Genomic DNA, 23,184 nt, shown 5'->3' with positions numbered 1-23,184 from the left:
AAACTAGCATGAATTTCTTTTTCCTTCTTCACAATTCTACATGTGTAGAAGATTCGTTCTTACTGTACATCTTAGCAACCTCGGCACAGGAATTTTTTCTTATTAAGTAGAGAACTTCCACCTTTTCACTTAAAAGAAGCACTTTACGGCTTCTCTTTGGCATACCTGAATTGCCAGCATCACTGCTCTTGCATTTTGGGGCCATTGTTAAGTAAAATAAGGGTCACTTAACCACAAGCAACTACGATACTGTGACAGTCGATCTGATAACTGAGACAGCTACTGAGTGACTAAGGGGTGGAGCGGATACAGTGTGGAGATGCTGGACACAGGGATGATTGACGTCCCAGACAGAACGGAGTGGAAAAGCACGAGATTTAATCAGAACACCACACAGTTTAAAACGTGAATTGTTTATTTCCTTTAATATTTTCAGACTGCATTTGACCACAGGTGACTGAAACCTCAGAAAGCAAAACCGCGGATGGGGGGGGCTGCTGTACTGCTTTATAATGGGAAGCGGTTTCTGGTTCACAGCCTCTGCACATTCCCAGTTTCAATTCATTCCAATCCAGCTTGTCCAACTCCACCCCAGAGTCAGCACACTGAAACACTTTTCCTTAAAAATCGTTGGAGTAGAATATCATGTTTCTGAGCCAAATAATATTTTTTTCTTCTTAATATAGGAAATACAACATTTATCCAGTTGTTTCTAGGCAGCACAAGACTATTGAACTCACCAGGAACCCAGTCTGAGATTTGCAAAGCTGCAAAAATATTTTAGACAAATTAGAATATGTAAACATACATGTATGTTATCAGCTGTTTCATGTTTGTTCTTTAGAGATAATGAATCTCCAGTGGGCCACAAGAACATAGTGGGATTAAAGATGTATAATTCAGAATCTAGATATCCTCCTGTATTATCATATCTGGCTGGAATTGTGTTTTTTCTGCATGTGAAAATATCAAGTCACAATTTCTTTTTTCTTTAAGATTTTATTGGGGAAGGGGAACAGGACTTTATTGGGGAACAGTGTGTACTTCCAGGCCTTTTTTTTTTTTTTTTCCAAGTCAAGTTGTTGTCCTTTCAATCTTAGTTGTGGAGGGCGCCATTCAACTTCAAGTTGTTGTCCTTTCAGTCTTAGATGTGGAGGGCGCAGCTCAGCTCCAGGTCCAGTTGCCGTTGCTAGTTGCAGGGTGCGCAGCCCACCATCCCTTGCAGGAGTCCAACCCGCAACCTTGTGGTTGAGAGGACGCACTCCAACCAACTGAGCCATCCTGAGCTCAGCGGCAGCTCAGCTCAAGGTGCCGTGTTCAATCTTAGTTTCAGAGGGCGGAGCCCACCATCCCTTGCGGGACTCGAGGAGTTGAGTCCTGGCAACCTTGTGGTTGAGAGCCCGCTGACCCATGTGGGAATCGAACCGGCAGCCTTCGGAGTTAGGAGCATGGAGCTCTAACCGCCTGAGCCACCGGGCGGCCCCAAGTCACAATTTCTTAAGGGGGAGTGATTAATACATTATTACAAATAATGAATTACATTACAAAGTAAATAACAGCAGGCCAAGCATGGACCAATGATGAAAGTTTGTTGTGAACTAAGGATTATGATTAATCCATTTCTGTGTACTTGAGTACAATTGGAAAGAGGATGGAAGGAAGAAGGAATGAAGGAAGGAAAGAAGGAAGGGAGGGAGGGAGGGGTCAGGGGAAGGAAGGAAAGGTTATATTATAGAGTTTACAGAAAGGAGGAGGAGGAATAAATTAGGTTTGAGTTTACAGTGAAATTTGAATTCACAACCAGGGTTTGTCAGACTAATCTTTTAACCTTTGGAATATATACAGAGGGCCAAAAAAATGTGTACACATTTTAAGAAAGGAAAAAAACATTAAAATTATGCTGATGGTAACCACTTTGAGCACTTCTTGTAATTGCAGAGGTCAAATGTGACTTGTATTCATCTTTTGTCATCGGTATATATTGAGTATTACAATTTTCATACAGATTTTTTCCTTTCTTAAAATATGTATACATTTTTTTACACCCTGTGTGTGTGTGTGTGTCTGTGTGTGTATTCCTAATATAATGCATAACACATAGTATGATCATTAGTACAAATTTCTGGAGATTGTTTAAAATTCTCTTCTTTTGAAAGAATGTTTTAAGTTAAATTAAGGATTGGCACTTACAGTCTGCAGGCCAAATCTGGACTGCCACTGATTTTGGTAAATATTTTATTAGAACATACTACGCTTATTTATTTACATAGTGTCTGCTTTCGTGCTACAATGGCAGAGTTGAGTAGTTGGGAAAGTGACTGCATAGCCCATAAAGCCTAAGATATTTACTCTCTGGCCTTTTATAGAGTAGGTTGCCAACCCCTGAGTTTAATCCTCAGTTTTAGCCCATTCACAAATTAAATAGTTCTTACAATCTACTCCAATGAGCTTTGTAAGGTTAATATATTTGTCGTGTTGAAATTTTTTTTGATCTCCCTGATTTGTTTCCAATTTCTTAATACTTAGAGAAAAAAATTGAAGAACATCTGAAATACCTTTAACACAATTCATTAGTTGTTAAAATTTTGCCATATTTGCTTCATCTCTTTATCTCTCTATCTCTCTGTGTACAAGTACACAGATACGCATTTTTTTGCTGCTGCTGCTGTTGAATTACTTCAAAGTTGTAAAATATTATGCTTCTTCATCACACATCTCTAAGAATAATAACATTCTCCTAATATAACCCATTGTTTTCAAATTTAAAGACCTGTTCAGCTTTTAGTTTGTGTGTAAGGGTTATGCAAGTGTCATTCCTATAGCACTTTGTTCACCCATGTGTTCCTATTTATAAACTGTAAAAATTCTAAGTATAATACACTGATTATTTATTGCTTACATGTGATAGACTGAATAATGGCCCCCTAAAGATTTCAGCTCTGGAATCTGTAAATATGTTACCTTACATGGCAAAAGAGACTTTGCAGATGTGATTAAGGAATTTAAAATGAGGAGATGATCCGGTATTATCTGATAGCCCAATGAAATCCCAAGGGTCCTTAGAAGAGGAAGGCAGGAGGGTTAAAAGCAGAGAAGGCTGTGTGACACTGGAAGCAGCATCAGTGAGAGACGTGACATCTACGATGCTAGCCTTCAAGATGTCAAGGCTAAGAATTCTCAAACCCAATTTCAAAACCATCAACTCCAGGCTTTTTTCCCCCTTAAATAACAGTTCTTCCCTCAACTGCTTTCTCCTCCTGCATTTTACTATAATTATCGAGAAGAAACCCAGTGGCACCCTCAGCACTTGACTTGAAAATCTCCTTAGCTGGACCATCCAGTTCATTTGGTTCAATTTCTATTCTCCACCTAACTGCAAGGGACAGGGCTGCAAAACTTCTGTTAACTACATAACTGTAGCCCACTGGCTCCCCTTTCTAATCACATGTCCCAAGGTTCCTTGAAACCCTCACAGGCAGCCTCCTCTAAGTCTAAACTCTGTCACTTCATGGCAATTTAGGCTTTAACCACTGCTTTTCTTAAATTCTTTCTAACTACCTCCTACTGCCCAGTTCCAAAACTTCTGCCACTTTGTCAGTATTTGTTAGAGTAGAACCCCATTTGTGAATCCAAAACCTGTATTAGTTACCTACTGAAACATAACAAATTACCCTGAAATTTAGGGTAGTTAGCAGCTTAAAATAATAGACATTATCCCACAATTTCTGTGGGTTAGGATCCAGGAGCAGTTTATCTAGAAGTCTCTGATCCAGGCCTTCCAGGTTGCAGCCAAATTGTTGCCAGGGTTGAAGTCATCTGAAGCCTCGACTGGGAGACTCACTCCTTTCCAGACTCACTCCTGTGACTGTTGGCGGGCCTTGGGTCCTTGCTGGTCATGGGCTGGAGATAGTCCTTTGCCATGTGGGCTTCTCTGTAATGTAGTTCACAGCAGAGTGGCTAAGTAGAGAGCACCTATGACAGAATATACAGAATTTCTGGGACCTAACTCAGAAGGAACAGCTCATCATTTTTGCCACATTCCAGTTGTTAGAAGCAAGTCACTAGATTCAGCTCACACTGAAAGGAAGGGGATTGCACAAGGTTGTGAATACCAGAGGCGGGGGTCATGAGGCCCAATCTCAGAGGGTGCCTGCCACAAACAGCGAGGCACATGTGTCTCAGAAAGTGGCCACAGACACTTAGAGCATGAATACCTTTAGAAAACGTTTAATATTCTCCAGAAGAACTTGGCCTCAGAACATTTCAGACAATTTCCCATATAACTTAGAAAAGCTTGAATCTCTGTGGGGAATCAGTCATTCTAGAGCCAGTTTCTGGATAGATTTGTCTCATAAAGGACCAAACCTTAATAATTTGATATAGAATCCCTTCTGCATTTGATCACATACATCTTTACATTCTTAAATAAATTACTGATCATAATTTGAAATATTATTTCATCAAAAGAAAATTAATTATTGTATGTGTTATAAAGAGAAAATACCTGTCTTTCTTTATATAGGATATAGAACTGTTGGTTTCTTTCTTAAGGTACGTAAGGCTTCCTGCCTGCCTTTTATAATTTGTGTCTTCAGTTGTTTCATTTGTCACTTTTCAGTTTTCAGTACTTGCCCATTGTCTTCCTGTCTGCTGTATCTACTTGCTAAAGGTTGCTGTTGGTATCATTATGTGTAAAGGAAAAGGGACCCATACAGGGTTAGATCTGCAGTCTGCAAGTCATGTTAATGACATCCATTTTAGTTCCTCTGAGACTTATGTTTAAATTTTAATTGCAAATTCTTAGTATAGGACCATAGGTGAGGCTGTGGTAACAGGTGAAGTGATATTGGGCTTAGTGGGTCAGTTTCTAATTAATCTTACAAGAATCCTGAAAGTGGCCCAAGGACCAATAACATGAATGATGCCTTGCTTACTTCAGCCAATATTTAGAACCTCTTCTTTTTTGGATTTTTGAAACGTCACAGGCAACTTAGGCAAATTCTCCTTTCTTCTCTAGCTCTGTATTCTTGGTAATTCCACAGTTGAAGGCTGTACTTATAATGGAGTTCATTTTACCTGACTCCAAAACACAGAACCTTGATTTCAGTCTATAAACCCAAAGCAAAGCATCAAATACAATTTATTTTTCTATTTGAGTTATTTTTTTTTAAATGGAATCCATTGCCAGCTAAAGCCTCTCACTTGGACATATACTGTCACTACCACAAGTGAAAGCTATAAAACAGTGTTAAATATGTATTTCTCTTAGATCTTATTTAGTATTTTGCTCTGTGAGAGGATCAAGAGCAGTGCAGTAGCCTTTATAACTTGTTAGACACAGACCTAAGGGGCAAAGATGGAAATAAAAAAGCAACTCCCATGATGCTCAGGCTTTGAGAAACTTCCTTCAAAATCACAAAATATTAGAGCCTGGAGGGGAGTGTTTTAAAATTCCCATAGTCCTCCCCTCGCCCCCCAGGTCCAGTCTCTTGCAAATAAATTAACAGTAAAGCTAAAGATTGTGGGAATTACTACATTGTCTCTCCTACTTATCTTTTCCTCTGCACAACATACAACTTCTTTTCCAGTAGTAGTGTGTTGCTCTGTTTAGCAATCCTGTAAATGCTGGAAAGGAACCAACTTTAACATAAAGAACACAGATAGATTAAAAGTAAAGGGATGAATAAAGATATACCATGATAACACTAATAAAAAAAAACTGGAGAAGCTTTCAGACATAGCGAAAGACACTATTAAGAGAATGAAAAGAAAAGCCACAGACTAGGAGAAAATCTTTGCAAAACACATATCTGATAAAGGAATGGCATCCAAAATGTACAAAGAATTCTTAAAACTCAAAACTAAGAAACAACCCAATTTTAAAATGGGCTAAAGATCTGAACAGACACCTTACCAAAGAAAATATACCAATGACAACTAAGCATATGAAAAGGTGCTCAATATCATATGTCCTTAGGAAAATGCACATTAAAATAGCAGTGAGCTACCACTACACACCTATTATAGTGACCAAATCCAGAACACTGGTAATATCTTAACGATTGTAAGAATGTGGAGCAACACAGACTCTCATGCATTACTGGTGGAAAGGCAAAATGGTACCGCCACTTAGACGACAGTTTGGCAGTTTCTTAGAAAACAATTCAGCAGTCACACTCCTTGGTATTTACCCAAAGGAGTTGAAAGCTTATGTTGACACAGAACCTAATACAATGTTTACAGCAACTGTATTCATAATTACCAAAACTTAAAAGCAACCAAGATGTCCTTCAGTAGGTGAATGGATAAATTTAAAACTGGGACTACATCAAACTAAAAAGTTTTCACACACAAAAGGAGACCATCAACAAAATGAAAAGACAACCTACCAAATGGGAAAAGATGTTTGCCAATGATATATCAGATAAGGGGTTAATATCCAAAATTTATAAAGAACTCATTCGACTTAACACCAAAAAAACTAACAATACAATTTAAAAATTGGCAAAGGACTGGAATAGACATTCTCCAGAGAGGACATACAGATGGCTAATAGATATATGAAAAGATGCTCAATGTCATGAATCATCAGAGAAATGCAAATTAAAATCACAATAAGGTATCACCTCATACCTTCCAGAATGGCTATCATCAATAAATCAAACAACAAGCTTTGGTGAGGATGTGTAGAAAAGGAATCCTCATACACTTGCTTGAATTGTAAATCGGTGCAGCCACTAAGGAAAACAGGACAGAGGTTCCTCAAAAAATTAAAAATAGAACCAACAATTCCACTTCTGGGCATTTAGTCAAAGAAATCCAAAACACAAATTCAGAAAGACATGCATCGCTCTATTCATTGCAGCATTATTTTCAATAGCCAAGATACAGAAGCAACCTAAGTGCCCATCAATACACAATTGGATAAAGAAGAGGTGGTACATATACACAATGGAATATTACTCAGCCATAAAGAAGAATGAAATCTTACCATTTGTGACATCATGGATGGACTTAGAGGGTATTATGCTAAGTGAAATAAATCAGAGAAAGACAAATACCATATGATTTCACCTTTACGTGGAATCTAAATAACAAAATAAATGAACAAACAAAACAGAAACAAATTTATAGACACAGAGAACAAACTGATGGTTGCCAGATGGAAGAGGGGTTGGGGTTAAGGGATGAAAAAGGTGAAGGGATTAATACGTACAGATTGGTAGTTACAAGATAATCATGAGGATGTCAAGTACAGCATAATATTGTAATAACTATGTATGGTGCCGGGTAAGTACTAGACTTATGGCGGGGGGCGGGGGGGTCACTTCGGAAATTATATAAATGTCTAACCACTATCCTGCACACCTGAAACTAACAAAATAATAATGAATGTCAACTGTAATTGAAAAATTAATAAAAATTCCTTAAAACCAAGTTGTGTAAAAAAAAGGTAAATATGAAGTTTCCCGTCAAGGTGGCAGAGTAGGTAAATGCTGTGCTTGCCTCCTCTCATGACCACATCAAAATTACAACTAAACTACAGAACAACCATCATTGAAAATCACCTGAAGTCCAGCTGAACAGAAGTCCTACAACTAAGGACATACAGAAGAAGCCATCTTGAGTCTGATAGGAGGGGCAGAGAAGTGGAACAGGTTGGTTTCACATCTGCATGTGACTGTTAAAAATCAGGAGGAATATCTTGGCTGCAGAGGTTCCTCTGGAGGAGTGAAGGATCCTAGCCTCTCCCAGTCCAGTGTTCCAGTGCCAGGGAGAGAAGTCTTCATAACTTCTGGCCGCAAAAACCAGAAGACATTGTGGCTGAGTGAGACAGAGGGTGGCTTGATTCCCAGGTGCTCCTCTTAAAAGGACCATGCACAAACTTACTCACTGACGGACTCATTGCTCTGAGCTCCAGCACCAGGGCAGCAGTTCAAAACGCACCAGGGACATACAGGGAGAAACTTAGTTGTCTGGCTCCATGACAAGGGCTGGAGGGGCAGCTTTCTCCCAGACAGAAGTGCTCGTAGAAGCCACTGTTACTTTGTTGAGCCCTCCCCCCTCCAGGTATGCAGATTCAGGTAGTCACCATATCTGAGTCTCCATCAACCTGGCTAAAACTGTTCACCTTGCCCTGGTAATTCCCTGAGACCCCTCCCCACCCAATTTTTGGGCACCCCCAAGCCAATTCCAGTGGGTTTTCCATACAAACAGCCTATCTTGGCTCATGCTGCGGACTTTCCTAAAATCTCTCAAAGGATCACAAAATCCAAACAAGCAGCATCTAGCCTTGGCATGATGGTCCCAAGCCCAGTACTACTGGCAGCTGGCCTTGGTTTATGGCTTGGCTTCCTGAGGCACCTCCAAGCCCAGTATTGGTAGCATCCATTAGGGGATTGGTTTGTGGCTCGTGTCAGGTGGCCCCAGGCAGGGCATAGGCTGCAGCTGAACTTGGCCTGCAGTGGGGCCACTGACCAGAGCACCACAGGTCGCCTCCGAGGACAACACACCCAAAGGACAGACTGGGCAGGCAACAGAGCCCTGCTAGAGCAAATCCTGCTCCATAGGGTCAGCCCCTACACATAGCTCCTACATTATAGTCACAGCCAGTCTTCACAATCGATCAGACAAGGTCAATTCCTCCTATTGAAGTGCAGACAGCAACCAAGGCTGAACTACAACAGGAGGGTATACACAATCCACACAAGGGACACACCTGATGTACCCAGCATAGGTGACTTGGGAGATTGTGTCACTGGGCCCTACAGCACAGCTACTACGTAAGGCCACTCTACTAAGACCCGGGGACATAGCAGCACTACTTAATACATAAAAACAAAGCGAGGCAGCCAAAGTGGAGGGACATGTCCCCAGTGAATGAACAGAACAAATCTCCAGGGAAAGGAAAAAAAAAAAACTAAACAAAATGGAGACAAGCAATCTACCAGATGCAGAGTTCAAAGCACTGGTTATAAGGATGCTCAGTGATTTTAGGGAGAACTTCAAGAAAGAGGTGGGAAACATAACATTGGAGGTAGAAAACATGAAGAACCAATCAGAAATAAAGAATACAATAACTGGAATGAAGACTACATTAGAGGAAATCAACAGTAGATTAGATGAAGCAGAGGATCGAATCAGCAATTTAGAAGATGAAGCAGCAGAAAACATCCAATCAGAACAGCAAAAAGAAAAAAGAATCCAAAAAAATGGGGAAAGTTTAAGGGGTATTTGGGACAACATCAAGCATACCAACATTGGCATCATAGGGGTACTAGAAGGAGAAGAGAGAGAACAGGAAATTAAAACCTAATTGAAGAAATAATGATGGAAAACCTCTCTACTCTGGAGAAGGAAATAGACGTACAAGCCCAGGAAGTGCAGTGAGTCCAAACAAGATGAACCCAAAGAGGCCCACACCAAGACACATCATAATTAAAATGCTAGAGGTTAAAGACAAAGAGAGAATCTTAAAAGCAGCAAGAGAAAAGCATTTAGCTACCTACAAGGGAGGTCCCATAAGATGTCAGCTGATTTCTCAATAGAAACTGCAGGCCAGAAGGCATTGTCACAGAATATTGAAAGTGATGAAAAGCAATAACCTACAACCAAAATTATCCAGCAAGGCTATAATTTAGAATTGAAGGACAGGTAAAGATCTTCCCATACAAGAAAAAGCTGATGGAGTTCATTACCACCAAACCAGTATTGCGAGAAATGTTAGAAGGACTTCATTAAAAAGGGGGAAAAAAAAGAAAGAAAAAGATCAAAAGTTTGAATAATAAAATGGCAATAACTACATATCTATTAACAACTACTTTCAATGTAAATGGATTAATGTTCCAATCAGAAGATAAGGTGGCTGAATGGATAAGAAAACAAGACCCTTACATATCTTGCCTACAGGAGACTCACTTCAGATCAAAAGACACACACAGACTGAAAGTAAAGGGATGGAAAAAGATATTTCATGAAAATGCTCATAGAAATGGGGGGAAAAACTGGTGTAGCAATACTTATACCCGACCAAATAGGCTTTAAAACAAAGGCTATAACATGAGACAAAGAAGGATCCAGTCATCCCACTTCTGGGTGTGTATCTGAAGAAACCAAAAATGCTACTTCGAGGGGATGTGTGCATCCATATGTTCATTGCAGCATTATTTATAATAGCTAAGATGTGGAGGCCTGGGTGTCTGTCGATGGAAGAATGGATAGAGTATGTGGTACATATATATAATGGAATATTGCTTGGCCAGGGATGGGAATGGGCTCTTGCCATCTGCAGCAGCATGGATGGACCTGGAGGGTGTTGTGCACTAAGTGGAGTGTCAGAGAAAGACAGATGCAATGTGATTTCACTTATATATAGAATCTAAAGAATAAAATAAAACAGAAACAAACTCATAGATACAGAAAACATTTTGATGTTTGGCAGTTGGTATGGAGTTTGAGGGGCAGGGTGAAAAAGGTGAAGGGATTGAGAAGTACAAACTGGTAGTTATAAAATAGTCATGAGGCTGTAAAGTAAAGCACAGGGAATATAGTCAAAAATATGGTAATAACTATGTATAGTGCCCGGTGGGTGCTAGACTAGTCAGGGGGATCATTTTTTAGATTGTATAGATGTCTACTATGCTGTACACTGAAATTAATATAAAATAATATTGAATGTCAACTGTAATTGAAAAATTTAAAAAGAGGAGGAAAGGTGAAGGAGAATAAGAGATTCAAATTTCCAGGTGTAAAACAAATAAGTCATGGGGGTGTAACGTACAGCACAGAGAATATAGTCAATAATATTGTGAACACATGATACGGTGTCAGATGGTTCATGGACTTACCATGGTGATCACTTCTTTAGGTGTATAAATGTTGAATAACTATGGTGTACACCTGAAACTAATATAATATTGTAAGCTATATTTTAATGAAAATCTTTTAAAAATAAAAAAGTAAATATGTGATATTTATATTGTTATAATAATGAAAACTTACAGAATGTGCCTTTGACCAAAAATTATGTACTTAGGGACAAATGGGTGGCTCGGTTGATTAGAGCACAGGCTCTGGGCAACGGGGCTGCCTGTTCGATTCCCACATGGCCCAGCGAGCTGCACCCTCCACAACTAGGATAAAGTCAATGAGCTGCTGCTCAGCTCCTGAGGGGTCAGATGTCTCAGTTGGTTGGAGCCCCAGCTCTCAACCACAAGGTTGCCGGTTTGCAAGGGATGGTGGGCTCCGCCCCCTGCAACTAACAACAGCAGCTGGACCTGGAGCTGAGCTGTGCCCTCCACAACTAAGATTGAAAGGACAACAACTTGACTTGGAAAAGTCCCAGAAGTACACACTGTTCCCCAATAAAGTCCTGTTCCCCTTCCCCAATTAAAAAAAAAAAATGTACTGTATTCTGCCAGATATAATGTGCTCCCATGTACAATGCGCACCCACCTCTTTGGCCCAAACGTTCAGGGGAAAAAAATCTTTATGTTTAATTTTTTAATTCAAATTTTTACTTGTTTACATTTAGGTACTTGTTTTTTAATTATAAAGGAGTTTTAGCGTTTATTTTTTTAACATCTTGTGGTACAAGAAATTTTATGTAACAAATAATTACAAAACAAGAACAGATACAAGGTACAAGAAGTTTTATGTACCGGTAACAAATTTAGGATATTTATGCATCACGGAAGGCCAAGAACTCTTTGTCGCTGCAAGATCATTGTAAGTTCAACAAAACCGATTATCGTGTTTCAAGGTATTATTTTGAGTTCGTCGTAAGTTCAACAAAAGTGATTATCGTATTTCAAGGTATTATTTTGCATATGGGTATAGTTATTGATTTCTAGAGTTACACTTTTAACTCATAAGCATAAATTAAAGAATTTAAAACATTTATATAGATAGAGAATTAGTACCATCCATGTATAATGTGCATCCTTATTTTTCCTTCACAAATTTGGGCAAAAAAGTGTGCATTATACATGGGAAAATACGTAATTTTTGAGAGACTAGAAGGAGGGTGTGTTTCAGACCTGATATCCTCATCTATCATAATACAAAGTCTGTATAATAGATGTAAACATCTATGCTTCTATCTGAAGGTATTTCCTCCCCATGTGTGCCCAACCCATCTCTCCATGTCTTGTGTATCATCAAATTTTGCTCTCCAGCAGGATCTTTCCCATCAACAAATATGACCTTAGTTTTTCTATCTTAATACACACACAGCCACATGCACACACACACACACACACACACACAGTTTTGATACCAGTTGCCCTGCCGCTGCCATTTCATTTCTTTGCTTCCCTTTACATCAAAACTCAAGTTTTCTGTACTCTCTGTCTCCAATTCCTCCCCCTTTATTCTATCTTACATCAACTCCATTCAGAATTTCACAACTACCATTCTCCATAATTTGCTTTTCTCAAGGCCACAGTGACCTCCACATTACTATATCCAATAGTCAATTATTATTTTATCTCCTACCTCTTTCAGTACAATCAATTACTCCCTCCTTGATATGTTTCCTTCACTTGGCTTCTAGGATACCACTTTTAAAATTTTTTCTTCTGTGTCATTCATAGCTTCTTAGTTATCTTTGCTGATTTTTCTTCCTGACCTCTTAATGTTAGAATGTCCCCATATCTCAGTCTTTTCTATTATATATATATATATATATATATATATATATATATATATATATATATATGTATTTTATTGGGGAATATTGGGGAACAGTGTGTTTTCTCCAGGGCCCATCAGCTCCAAGTCGTTGTCCTTCAATCTAATTGTGGAGGGCGCAGCTCAGCTCCAAGTCCAGTCGCCATTTTCAATCTTTAGTTGCAGGGGGCGCAGCCCACCATCCCATGTGGGAATTGAACTGGCAACCTTGTTGTTGAGAGCTTGTGCTCTAACCAGCTGAGCCATCTGGCCGCCCCCCCATATCTCAGTCTTAAGTCCTCTGTTTTTTTCTATCTACCCTGAGCTCCTGGGTTATCTCCTCAGGTATAAAGACCTTACATACTAGTTGTAAGTTCGTGATTCTCAAATTTATGTATCCCAGCCCAGAGGTCCTCCATGAACTCCAGAATTGTATATCCAACTGGCTACTTAACATTTTCATTTATTGTCTAAGAGATAGCTCAGGCTTAATATACCCAAAACTGAATGACTGGTCTTCTGAAAAATGCTGTACACAGAACTTTCCCAATGACTTGATGGCAACTTGATATTTCCAGTTGGTAGTTGCTTAAGCCAAAAATCTAGGAGTCATCCTTGACTTTCCTCTGCTCTGTCATATCCCATATCTAGTCTATTAGGAAATCTAGATATAATTAGAAAAAAAAAATCTACAAACCTACCTCCACTACCACCCCCTTGTCATTCTTTCTTATGTGGATTACTGAGGTAGCCTCCATACTACAGTCTACAGAGCAATTTGGGTAATCCTTTTATTTTTTTCTCTTTTATATTTATTTTTTAAATATCTATGTATTTTTTAAATATCTATGTATTTACTTAATATATTGGGGATATAAAAGGATAATCCTTTTAAAATGGAAGTCTGATGCTGGTACTTAGTGACTTCCTATTTCACTACATTAGACAAATTGCTTAATTTCTCTGTGCCTCAGTTGCTTTATCTCTAAAAAGATAATAATACCTCCCTCAAGAGATCGTGGGAGTTGACGAGACCATCTTAGTGGCTGAGTCTCTGTACCAGATGTCGTGTCTGCTTGCCCCACAGACAGTAGACAGATGCAGTGGAAGTCAGGGTTACATGATGCACAGCTGGCAGGGTTTGCAGAGCTAGGACAGTAAGACAGTGTTATGTGTCAATTATATCTCAGTGAGCTGGGTGGGGGGAAGGAAGCTGGAATAATCTCTGGACTGTGGTGTTAGGGTACAGCAAACAATATTCTTACATGCAGATTCTTTACAGAGCAGCTAAGCCAGTCCCCCAGTGACCTGGCACCACTTGAGGGTATGAAAGATGGTAGTCGCTTCTGAGACACTCTCAACCGCTGCAGTGTTGTCATCCCACATCCACTTCAGCTTCCAGTGTGATGCATCTCTGAAGAAATGCCTTACCCACAAGTCTGATATCTCTGCTTTATTTAAGCTTCCTAGGATTGTAGCAGAGACCCCAAGAATAGACTAGGTTTTAGAAATTGCAGAGAAGGAGACAGGAAAAAAAAAAGTCATTCTCTGAATCTCAGAACGAATGCTGCTGCTTTTAGAAGTGGATCAGTTGTCTTGTAACCAAGTAAAAATTCTTTAGGCTCATAAGCTTTAGGATTCACCTTTAGAAGATGTCACTGTGTTCTGAGGGACTACCCAGTGACTCCTTCCCAATAACAATCCATAGTTTCTTACTGTAGTTTCTCGAGTCCAGCAGTTACCAGATTGTGCCAGTGGAGACCTTCTTCACTTATTTTTGTACTTAAAGTGTGTGTGTGTGTGTGTGTGTGTGTGTGTGTGTGTGTAGTTTTTTAGCATTAAGCTCCTACTGGCTTAATTTATTCAATTTTGTCATTGAGGTACATAACATACATACAGCAAAATACACAAATCATAGTTCAATAAATGGTCATAAAATGAACACACCTTCATAATCTGTACCCATATCAAAACAGAATCACCAGCACACCGGAAAGCTCCTGCATCCCCATCACCATCACCTCCCTCTTCCCCAGAGTAAACAGTATCCTGATCTCTAACATCATAGGGTTGTTTTGCCTATTTATGAGCTTTAGAAGTTTTAAATGGATATGTGTATTATATTATTTTGTGGGGTCTGGCTTTCCCCCTTACCATTGCGTCCTGGGATTCATCTATGTGGTTGGTAGAGTGGTAGTTCATTTTTTATTGCTGTATAGTATGTCATATATACATAAAACACATTTATTATTCATTCATTCATTCTAATTGCACTGCCTTAATCACCACCTTTGTCTTAAACCAAACATCCGTACTTGGTTTGAAGGGTCTGTTTCTGGACTCTTCATTCTGTTTCCTTAATATCTTTGTCTATCCATATGCCAAAACCTTACTCTCTTAATGGCTGGTACCGGGTTTCCCTGAACATAAGACCTACTTGGACAATCAGCTCTAATGAGTCTTTTGGAGCAAAAATTAATAGGAGCAAAAATTAATATCTTATATTAAAATATTAATGTAAAGACTCATTAGAACTGATTGTCCAGGTAGGTCTTATTTTCATTTTTGCTCCAAAAGACTCATTAGAGCTGATTGTCCAGGTAGGTCTTATTTTCAGGGAAACACCGTATATATGTATATAGAGATATGTAGCTTTATAATATTGCTTAATTATAACTGTATAATAATATCTTAATATGTGGTAGAATAAGCACTCTGCCTCTTTGTTCTTTTTAAGATTACTTTGATTCTTTTTGGCCTATGCATTTCCGTATAACTTTTAAAATCAGCTTGAGATACCCCTTTCCCTCCCAAAACAAGCATACTAGAATTTTGATTGGAAATCCTTTGAGGAGAATGGACATATTTGCTATATCGAATCTTCCAATCCCTGAAAGTAGTATGTCTCTCTGTCTCCTTGGTCTTCAATTTCTCTCAATAATGTTTTATAGTTTTCTGTATTATAAATCTTTTATTAGACTTTTTCCTAGGTATTTGGTGGTTTCTTTTTATGTTATTATAAATTGTATGTTAAAAATGATTTCCTAATTGCTGGTATTAGAAACATAATTTTATATATAGAAAAGAATAAAATTTTAATTATGATATTTTATGACATTAAAAGTATTTTTCATTTTAAGAATCATCTAATATTCAAATTATTATGGGACTATTGGGTACATTGAGAAAAGTTGGTTTCAATCCAGGGTTTTAAGGTTGGAGATTTCAAAAGGAAGTCGGGAGCCTCTTCCTACATTGTGGCAATTCTGTGTTGGTTGCTGGAAAGAGACGCTTGAAAGAGTTTGCTTTGTCTCAGCTGAAATGATTGGCACTTGGTATGCTGGGATGCTGTTTTTTCTCCTTCACATACTCTAATCCCTCTCCCAGCCGCCCCACATTTGGAAGCACACAGGCAGGTGCGGAGCAGGTGGAATCAGAGTGAATGGGGCTTTCACTCAGTCCTTCAGCTCTGGCTGCTCTTGAACTAACCGGCTTCCCTACCATCCTGAAACGCCCAAGAATGCAGCTAGCGCATGCGCATGCGCATCAGGGACTGCAGGCATTCTGAAGTGATGACCGCAGCACTGTTTCCTTAAACTCACACTTGGCTTTATTTTTCCAGGTCTATAAAGGAGAATTTCAGCTACCTGAATTTCTTAAAGAAAAACCTCAGGTACTGTATCTGTTTCCTTCTCTGGCTGTGTAATAGATGAGCTCTTGCGTTAAAGTGATACAGATAATATATACCGGTGGTAGACTGGCCTCAGGTAACTGTTGGTTTTAATAATTTAACATGGTCTTAATTTCAGAGGGCTCCGTGTCTTCTAAAACTAGGGAAATGCTTTATAGTAACTAAAATCTGATTGCTAGGGATCTTCCAAGCTACACAGTACTCCACATAAAAGGAGCCTGCCATGTGTACCTGCTCCAGGCTCTGGTATCTACCTGGAAATAAAAATGTACAGCCACCCTTGTTTATATTACATATAAATTCATGGCCTTTTAACTTATTTCATTTGGAGTCTAGAGGGCTTGTGAATACATTATACAACAAAGTGTGATCAAAAACTACGGTGAATGTTTAAATTTTAAAAATTATTACAGTAAAAGACACATTGCCATTAATCCCCCCTCACAATAACCCCCCTCGCTTCGAGCACACTTATCCAATTGTTCTTGCCACTTTCTGAAGCAGTTCTGGAAGTCCTTTTCATGAGTTTCTTTAGTTGCACTGTCATGGCTGCCTCAATGTCCTGAATCATTTTGACTTTGGGGAAGAGCCAGAAGTCACACGGTGCCAGATCGGTGAATAAGGTGGATGAGGACACATCCTAATGTTTTTATTTGACAGAAATTGCCATGCCAGAAGCGATGTGTGACATGGAGCTTTTCTGTTATGATCACAAAATACGGTGAATGTTGCTGCTGAGAGCCATCCAATACAGGAAGCAGGGCGTTGAACCTTTGTAACAGTGTGTGACAGTGTGTGACAAGTTTCAACTTGTTCGGTGCAGTCAGTTGGGTGTGAGCTACAGTTGAGAGAATGTGTGTTTTAAAGTGTGCCATAAATTATCCTCCGTCATGACAATGCTCCGTGTCACACATTGCTTCTGGACGATTTTGTAACTACCAATTTGTATTTTTTAATCCCTTTCCCTCTTCACCCAGCTCCCCAACCCCCTTCCCCTCTAACTTTTACTTTTTAAAAAAAATTTTAAAACATCCACAGTTATTTTTTAAATGTCACGCTCTCACTCAGGTTCCAATACTGTTTATTGAGCTGAAGAGAAACAGATCGTATTGTGGCTGATATGCTTAGAGTAGCCCAGAGTGTCCTGCACCTGAGCCTCACCTGCCATTCTTTTATAGCAGTGGGGGGAAATTGATAACTACTGCTTGAGCCCAGCAGAAGACTTCCCTTTCTAGCATAGTAATAGTACATATTGCCTCCAGGCTGCTGCTGTCAGTGATTAGCTTGTTAATAGGAAATGAAGACTCAGCACTGAACTCAGTATTCAGAAATATTTCAGGTGTGGGTTGTGAGGGAAACATATCACCTAACAGACCGTGTGAAGTTGTGTTGCCGGAAGCAAGCCTGCAGTGAGTGGCGGGCCTCTCACTGGAGACACCAAAGCTGTGTCTCACCGGAGTTGAAGGCTGTCTTCGTAGACCTTTGTCTGATAACAGTCAGCCATACGTACATATTACTGGAGAATTTCAAACTACTTTCAAGGCATATTCATATTAGCATACATTAATTTTAATCCATCCATACATTCATTTCAATTTTTCAATAAATGTTTACTGAATTTCTGCTCTGGGTGAGAAACAGGAGCAAGTCCTCAGGAGTCAAGAAAAAAAGATCTTCTCAGGGAAAGTACTTGCCAACAATACATCTGATAGGGGGTAATATCCAAACTATATAAGGAACTCATACAACTCAACAACAAAAAAACAAACAATCCAATTAAGAAATGGGGAGAGGACCTGAATAGACATTTCTCCAAAGAGGACATACACATGGCCAACAGACATATAAAAAGGTGCTCAACCTCACTAACCATCAGAAAAATGCAAATAAAGCCCACAAAGAGATATCCCCTCACACTTGTCAGAATGGCTATCATCAATATATCAACAAACAACAAGTGTTGGCGAGGGTGTAGAAAAAAGGGAACCCTTGTACGCTGTCAGTAGGATTGCAAATTTTTGTAGCCACTATGGAAAACAGTATGGAGGTTCCTCAACAAATTAAAAAGAGAACTACTTTATGACCCAGCAGTTCCACTCCTGGGTATCTATCTGAAGAAATCCAAAACTCGAATTCAAAAAGACATATGCACCCCTGTGTTCACTGCTGCACTAGTTACAATAGCCAAGATATGGAAGCAACCTAAGTATCTTTCAATAGACGATTGGATAAAGATGCGAATACACACACACACACACACACACACACATATCTCACACATACAGTGGAATATTACTTGGCCACAAAAAAGAAGGAAATATTGCTATTTGTGGCAGTATGGATGGACCTAGAGTATATTATGCTAAGTGAAATAAGTCACACAGAGAAAGACAAATATCACATGATTTCACTTATATGTGGAATCTAATAAACAAGATAAATGAACAAACAAAGCAGAGCAAACTCATAGATACAGAGAACAAATTGATGGTTGCCAGATGGGAAGTGGGTTGAGGTTCAGGGTAAAAAAGGTGAAGGGATTAAGAAAGGCAAATTGGTAGTTACAAAATAGTCATAGGGATGTAAAGTACAGTATAGGGAACATAGTCAATAATATTGTAATAACTGTGTATGGTGTCAGATGGGGACTAGATTTATCAGGGTGATCACTTTGTAAGTTATATAAATGTTGTACACCTGAAACTAATATAATATTGTATGTCAACTATAATTGAAAAAATTTAAAAATTAACAACAATAAAAATTTTCTCAAGGAACTCCTGATCTAGCCAAAAGACGAATCAACTTTTGCAGATTCGGGGTTGCAAGGCCCTGAGCCTATACTGGGCGTGATGTTCCAGAAACCTGGGTGGATTCATGAACAGGCTGTCACTAACTTACATGCTGTGGCAATTGGAGCCAGAGAATAATCCAAGAGGCAGAGTCTTGAAGGAATGTCAAATCCAAAGGCTGTTTGTATAATAACTCTGAAGGAGTCAAGGCGCATTTAAGACTAAAACTAAAGGAACACCCCTGCTTCATAGCATACACAAAATCATTGTCAGGTGGATTATAGACCTAAATGTGAAAGGCAAAATAATAAAGTTTTTAGGAGACAATAAAAGAGAATATCTTTGGGACCTTAAGAGGAAAGGATTTCTTAAACAAGTCATTAAAAACATTAACCATTAATTTTAAAATGGATAAGATGGACTGCATTAAAATTGAGAATGTTTATTTATTAGAAAGCATCATAAAGAATGTAAAAAAGTATGCCATAAGTGGGAGAAAATATTGAAACAATGATTTATCTGTGGAATATAGATGCTTTCTACAAATCAATAAGAAAAAGATTTTTAAAAATTGGGCAAAAGGTGTAAGAGGCACCCCAAACCCCTTATTCGGGTAGTTTTACTTAATGCATCCCACACACATACGTAGAAAAGGAGCCTATAAAAGACTGGCTTAACTTCTAATACATGAGAAAACTGAAGCCTACAGAACCTTCAGGTTTGATACTTAGCTAGAATGGCTCAGGGAAGCACTGTAAGTACAATTACAGTTTTATATTTATAAAAGATACAAATCAGGACTAGCCAAATGAAGAGACACCATAGGACAAGGTCTGGGCGGATCTTACACATAGAGTTTCTGTGCCTGTTTTCCATAGAATCAGGTACTTCTCCCTCCTGGCACACCACTGTGTTCACCAGCCAGGAGGCTCCATTGAACTTTGGCATCCAGAGTTTTTACTGGGGTCTAATTACATAGGCGTGAGTGATTGAGTCTTTGGCCATGTGGTTGATCTCAATCCCAAGTCAATACCCCTCACCCGGCAGTTGGGCTGGCTGCACCCCAGCCCTCTAATCACAGGGTTGGTGTTTCTGGTGAACAGCCCCGGTGCTCAGTCACTTTGTCTCTTAGCGTAAACTCAGGTGTTATCCAAGGGGCTCATGAATAACAGACACTCCTGTAAACTAGGAAATTCCAAGGAGGTAGTCTCCTTACCAGGAGTCAGGGAGAAAGGCCAGTCAGATTCTTTATTATACAGCAGTAGCAGACTGAGTTCATTAGAAAGTCTACAATCAGAGCCTGCAAGCTACCCCTGATTATTTTGATAGGAGCAGTTACCTCTCATGCTGACCAAAAGGACTTTAAAACATCTTTTGCTTCCTTTGACAGACTGAGCAAGTGGAGTAGCAGAGCCAGGAACCTCTTCCAGACATGAGGTGAGGGTTGGGGGACATTGCTCGGTTTTTGGGTTTCCCTGCTTAAGCTCTCGAGAAGGGCAGTGTGGCCAGGGTGTGAGCAGAGCTCTGGAGTCAGTCTGCCTGGGCTGGAGTCAGCTCTGTATGGCACTCAGCAAACTGCTTTAGCACTCTAACAGTGTTACTTGTTATTTTCAAAATGATAAAACATGTTAGCTGAAAGAAACGTGGAGAACAACCCCAACCCTCTGTTTGCAGATGTGGAAGCTGACCTGCAGAGTAGATTATCTGTCAAGGTCATATGACAGGTAGGAGAACCCGGGCTGAAGAACACAAGTGCTTCCTCTGCCATCCTGTGCTTTCTTTTGTGTGCCGGACATGCAGATAATTTTGTACTTGTATTTTGGGGGATTAGTTGGTTTGTTTTTCAAGTCTGCCTTTTGCTGATTTCAGTGTATTATGATGGCTTATGTTTGTAACCTACATTACCTCTTGTAGCTAAGCGCTAGCTTAGCTAAGACCTAGCTGGACAATCAGCTCTAATGTGTCTTTTGGAGCAAAAGTTAATATAAGACCGGGTCTTATAATGTAATGTAATGTGATATAATAATACCAGGTCTTATATTAAATTTTGCTCCAAAAGACGCATTAAAACTGATTGTCTGGCTAGGTCTTATTTTCGGGGAAACAGTACAGTATGGGCAGGGCTGCCATGCCTGATTAGCCCCCTTTATAACTGAGTGACCGTCAAGTGCAGGGGCAAAGCTGGCTTCTGAGCCCAAATCTCCTGATGTGGCTGCTCAGTTATACTCTCTCCCCATTGTTAGATTCTGTTTGGCTCTGAATGATATGGTGATGCCTTAGGTCATTTGGAACTTAAAACATTTTTAAAAATTTGAATTTTTTCTTATAGTTTTGCTTGCTGTTTTATTTTTATAGTATATAATAACCATGTATTGAGTGCATACTCCATACCAAGCATAAAATACCAAGCATTATATATATATAATATATACATGATATATAACATCCATGACAAATGTATATATATTATATCAATATACATATATAAATGAGTTTGTTCAAGTTTCAAACCATTCTGACAAGTAGTTGGTGTTATCCCTGTTGTACCAATGAGAAAACTGAGATGGAATCATTTGAATAGGAGATTTTTATGCCTTGCTGTGTGTTAATGGATGGTAGAGAGCAAAGGCACACGGACACTGCTCTGCCGTTTGCTAAGGAGCAAATGCTGTGTCAGACTTACACTCCACGAGCATGCACATGTTACAGCACTGGTCAGGTCTTGGTTAATTTGTTTATGCAAAATACTTTCAAAATTTGTAAATTCCCTCCCTGAAATATACACACAAGGATTCATTGATTGATCAGCCATTTTACAAGACACATTCAAAGAAACATCTCTAGTAACAAACTATAGAAATGATCCCCGAAAGCACAATCTTTGTTTTATGAGACAGAAGGCCTGGTCAGGTTGACCCCAGCCTTTAAGTTGGCCCCATGGCAGCATTTCATTCTCGTTTGTGTATCAAGGTCTGAAGGTGCCACATGCGGTGAGAGAAGGACCCAGGAGAAGCCAGGAAGACAACAGAGCATCTCAGGACAGATACTAGTGTGTCTTGTCTTTTGGATCCCTTTGACATTTGAACGGCAGTCACTATATTATTATCCAAAGCTTCCTTTAAAACCTTAGTGTCCACTTTTTCAAAGGAAGAGTCAGCATGTTGTACCCCTGGACACTGGATGTGCCTACCAGTGCCCCTGCAGTAGCTTCAGTGGCAGGAGAGCAGCCCTCGCTTTGGCTGCCCTCGGTGTGTTTTGCACAATGAAGCTACTGGCAGGTATCTCAAAGCATCCCAGACTGAGGGAGAGTGTATCTCTCAGACACTCCATCTGAGGCAGCTGTTCTTGTAACTGTCGATTCTCCTGCCCATCCAGTTGGCATATGCCAGGACCGCAGCTGGGAAGGAGGTGGTGTGGAGCAGGGGCAGAAGGAACTGTGACTCCACACTTGTAACCACGTTCCTCTTGTTTGCCCTAGGAAGACAGAAGGGAAGTTTCCAAGACTGGCTGTCCCCACTGAGATCCATGGAGTGTGTGTGCCCTGGCCCCGTCTCCCGTTCCTCTGCCAGGCCCTGTCTCCCGTTCCCCTGAGGGTGGCATATCAGCACACGTCTGGGCCTTCCTGAGTGGTCTGTTTCCTGAGGCCTGCACTCTCCAGTCGAATCGCATGCACAGCCAGATAAGGAGCCCAGCAGGGATGTGTGCTTTCTGTTAAAACTGCTCTGGTCCTTATCTTTTCTTACCAGATTCCAAACTTCCAAGGGGAGGGTTTAAAAACGGGATTCTAAGCGAAATTTGGCAGTTTCATCTTGGGATAGATTGTCTGTACATGTTCTAATGTTTTGTAGAACACTTGTACCTGTTTAAATGTATTGATGTGGATAATACTAAATATCTTAATTATTTAAATAATTCATTGTATCGTTTCTGGGAAGTTGAGGAATTACCGTATACATTTACAACTCAATGAGTTTTGTATTTTATTTTTCAAAATAAAAGCTTTAAATGTGAAACATCTGGTAGCTTACACAT

At 39.6% G+C, this 23,184-nt stretch overlaps 1 protein-coding gene and 1 pseudogene across 4 annotated transcripts in view; one reads left to right on the top strand and one right to left on the bottom strand.

Annotated features, from left to right (window-relative positions):
- TPST1 (tyrosylprotein sulfotransferase 1) overlaps nt 1-23,165 on the top strand; it is a 173,936-nt gene extending 150,771 nt beyond the window's left edge. For 3 of the 4 annotated variants that reach the window (XM_088796801.1, XM_088796800.1, XM_088796802.1), the window contains exons 4-6: nt 16,292-16,342; nt 20,543-20,589; nt 22,631-23,165. In XM_088796801.1, coding sequence (XP_088652927.1) covers nt 16,292-16,342; nt 20,543-20,560 — 69 coding nt within the window. In that variant the 3' untranslated portion in view covers nt 20,561-20,589; nt 22,631-23,165. The remainder of the gene's footprint in view (nt 1-16,291; nt 16,343-20,542; nt 20,590-22,630) is intronic. The other variant, XM_088796803.1, reaches the window with a different exon arrangement.
- LOC148758535 (small nucleolar RNA U3) lies at nt 21,903-22,034 on the bottom strand (annotated as a pseudogene).
- Nucleotides 23,166-23,184: the final 19 nt, after the last annotated feature.

This window comes from Rhinolophus sinicus, chromosome 3 (genome assembly GCF_057876585.1).
Source record: "Rhinolophus sinicus isolate RSI-liver-muscle chromosome 3, RSI-T2T, whole genome shotgun sequence".
NCBI classification, from domain to species: Eukaryota; Metazoa; Chordata; class Mammalia; order Chiroptera; family Rhinolophidae; genus Rhinolophus; species Rhinolophus sinicus.
Note: the sequence above shows the minus strand (reverse complement) of the source record. Positions and strands in the feature narration are given on the sequence as shown.